At 35.9% G+C, this 2,801-nt stretch overlaps 1 protein-coding gene and 1 long non-coding RNA gene across 21 annotated transcripts in view; one reads left to right on the top strand and one right to left on the bottom strand.

Annotated features, from left to right (window-relative positions):
- The window catches only part of LOC122577441, a 266,783-nt gene that overhangs the window by 231,938 nt on the left and 32,044 nt on the right, over positions 1–2,801 (top strand). The window contains exons 1-3 of one of the 20 annotated variants that reach the window (XM_043748755.1): positions 1,289–1,415; positions 2,330–2,417; positions 2,507–2,795. The exons of 8 other annotated variants lie outside the window; for them this stretch is intronic. In XM_043748755.1, the coding sequence (XP_043604690.1) occupies positions 1,304–1,415; positions 2,330–2,417; positions 2,507–2,765 (459 nt within the window). In that variant the 5' untranslated portion in view covers positions 1,289–1,303 and the 3' untranslated portion in view covers positions 2,766–2,795. Of the gene's footprint in view, positions 1–1,190; positions 1,221–1,288; positions 1,416–1,440; positions 1,635–2,053; positions 2,175–2,210; positions 2,418–2,506; positions 2,796–2,801 lie in introns of those variants that run through there. 11 more of the 20 variants (XM_043748761.1, XM_043748766.1, XM_043748762.1 and 8 more) reach the window with 11 other exon arrangements.
- Positions 1–2,801, bottom strand: part of LOC122577449 — a 37,661-nt gene that overhangs the window by 4,266 nt on the left and 30,594 nt on the right. The window lies entirely within an intron of this gene.

Below are 2,801 nucleotides of genomic sequence, written 5' to 3'. Positions count from 1 at the left end.
AAGATCCGTAAGTGATTTCAAAAATTTGAAAGCACCGTAGTCACAGGTTAACACAGCGAATAATTATTTTAATTTAGTAAATGGAAATTTGAAAATGATTGTTTTATTCTAGGCAATTTGTGGAGTCGTAAGCAAGAACGAATATATCTATTGGCGATGGTGTTCCCTGTGGACAACAAGCGTGGCTTCGTAGGTCTCGCCCAAAGATGAGCTATGTGCTAACAGTGGGAAGAGAAACACGAAAACCATAGGTGTTTTCTGTGATTGAAAACACCGTAATCACTAGTTGATACAGCGAACGGTTACAGTGCATTCAACATGTTCAAGTAAAATCCATGTAAATTATATACTTGATATTTTTATTTGTCAACTATAACTGCAGAAGGATATCCTTGTTCGGATACTAAACATTGTACGACTGCGAAGTTAATAGAGAAGAGGATATACAGATAATCTTTTATACCAAGATATAATATACAAAATCTTTTACCTCGAATAGTCAGCTATGTTCTATTGTATAATTCGGCGGTTAATCGAACTTTGACACTTATTCGTAGAACAATCTTCGGAGTAAACACTTATAAATTTCGTTTGACGCAATTATTCTAGAGACAATTGATTTTGATCGAAACTATTATTTAAACTGACAGAAAGACGGTATAAAGATTTTGATTGACAAGATGATAAATCGCTTGTTAATACTTATAAAACTTTTACTAACTTGTTTTTGATCGAGACAATTATTTACGAGAGACTGACAGAGTGACAGTATAAACACTTCGAATAATATAATGGTAACTAAGGACTTTTACTCGTTATCGACACTTATAAATTTTGATTGTAAAAATTATTTGTAAATCAAACTGACAGAGTGACGGTGTAAACACTTCGAATAATCAACCGGTAACTAAGAGCTTTTACTCGTAATTAACACTTATAAATTTTGATTGTAAAATTTATTTGTGAATCAAACTGACAGAGTGACGGTGTAAACACTTCGAATAATAAACTGAAACTAAGACGCTTTTCTATGTCACTAGGCTTATTTATAATTAAATCCCCCACTGGGTGACAGTCATGCGACAGTTCGCTCCTGTGGGAATCGCAAATGTTGCAGTTTTGGTGTTCCCGCCATCGTACGTGAGAGAACGTGGATTTTGGTTATCGCTGATGTCTTGACTTCTCATATTCCTTCTCCGGTGCTGATGGGACCATTCAAGGTACGTGATGAAATGAGGATATTATACTGGTTTCGTCTTTTGCTGAAGTTGTGTCTGCGATGCTTCTGGAACCTTTCCTGCTGATGCCTGCGGGAATGTTCAAGGCGCGTGGCAACGTGTCCTTGTTGAAGAATCTACGGTGCGTCTGGGAAGCTTTTGGAACCTTTTATGCTGATGCCAGTGGGAACGTTCAAGGCACGTGTATCGGAATCTTACATGCGAATAATAGTGGAGGTGGTAGTGGGACTCTTATTGCTCTGTGGAATTGTCGTACGTGTACCACGCGTAATCGTTGTTCTCCCATAATAACGTTTTTCTTCCAATTATCTTGAGTAATTTATGTTGAGGCTCAATTTATTTGTTTATGGGGAATTTCGTGAATTGTTATATTGTGTGACAGTTTCGTTCAATAAGGTATATAGTTTCACAATTTGAGGTTGTCTTATATTCATAGTGTCGTGTTATGTGTTTCTGTTATTTATTATCTGTCCACATCTTACGCGTTTTGATCGTTTTGTGCGATGGTTTATATTTTCTTTGTGAATACGGTATTAATTCGTAGTAAATTCTAATGCGCGGTTGTGCGTGGTAGTTCGATATTGTAAATCGAATAAATTATTTTTAGTGTTGTTTTTTTTTATTTATTTTATTTTATTTAAGTTTGCTCGGTATTTTAGTTGGTTGTAATAAGTATCATTTTATTTATTTTAACCTTATCCTATTTCTAATGGTATTTCGTCCATTTGATTGTTTTTATGTAATAGTTTACATTTTCGTTTGTGAATACGGCATTAAGTTTTAATGTGTGTTTGTGCGTGATGGTGCGCGGTTTTGACGGTTCAATTCGATATCGCAGATCGAACAAACCATTCCCAGTGTTTATTTTATTCATTTTAAGTTTGTTCGGTATCTTAGTGGTTCCTTATGGTATTTCATCCATTTGATCGTCTTTATGTAATAGTTTTCATTTTCTTTTGATTCGTAGTAAGTTTTAATGCGTGTTTTGTACGTGGTAATGCGTAGTTTTGGCGGTTATGTTCGATATTATAAATCGAATAAATTATTCTTAGTGTTGGTTTTTATTTATTTTAGTTTCCTCGATATTTTAGTTTGTTGGAGTTTATATATTTTCCACTGTGGGTGCAGGTTATGTTGGTTATGGACATGGAAGTACCTGCATTTGTTCAACCTGTACAAGTATGTATTATTTTATTTATTTTAACTTCGTCCTCTTTCCTATGGTGTTTCGTCCGCTTGTCTGCCTGATCTTGTATGCATTGTTTTAGCGCAAGAGGAGGAGAGATTCCAAAAATGTGTAGGCGGCTCGTGAAGACGATACAGATGAATGTGCGAAGCCTCACTTCCCTGAGGAGACTTCTGTGGGAGTCCTGGATATTCTCCTGTGTCACCGCTCTTGTGGTCAGAGCGATCTTCTCTGCTGTATGCTCCCAGTACATGGAGAGACTTCGTGAGATGTGTCTTGACGTTATTTTATTCATTTGGTTAATATTTCCATCTGATTATTGCCTCCAGTGTTTGGTTTGATTTATTGTTTTCCGGTGTAGGTTTTGGTGATTACGA

The sequence above is a fragment of the Bombus pyrosoma genome, unplaced genomic scaffold, assembly GCF_014825855.1.
Source record: "Bombus pyrosoma isolate SC7728 unplaced genomic scaffold, ASM1482585v1 HiC_scaffold_4710, whole genome shotgun sequence".
In the NCBI taxonomy this organism is placed as follows: domain Eukaryota; kingdom Metazoa; phylum Arthropoda; class Insecta; order Hymenoptera; family Apidae; genus Bombus; species Bombus pyrosoma.
The sequence above is the reverse complement of the archived record's forward strand: the minus strand, read 5'-3'. Positions and strand labels throughout refer to the sequence as shown.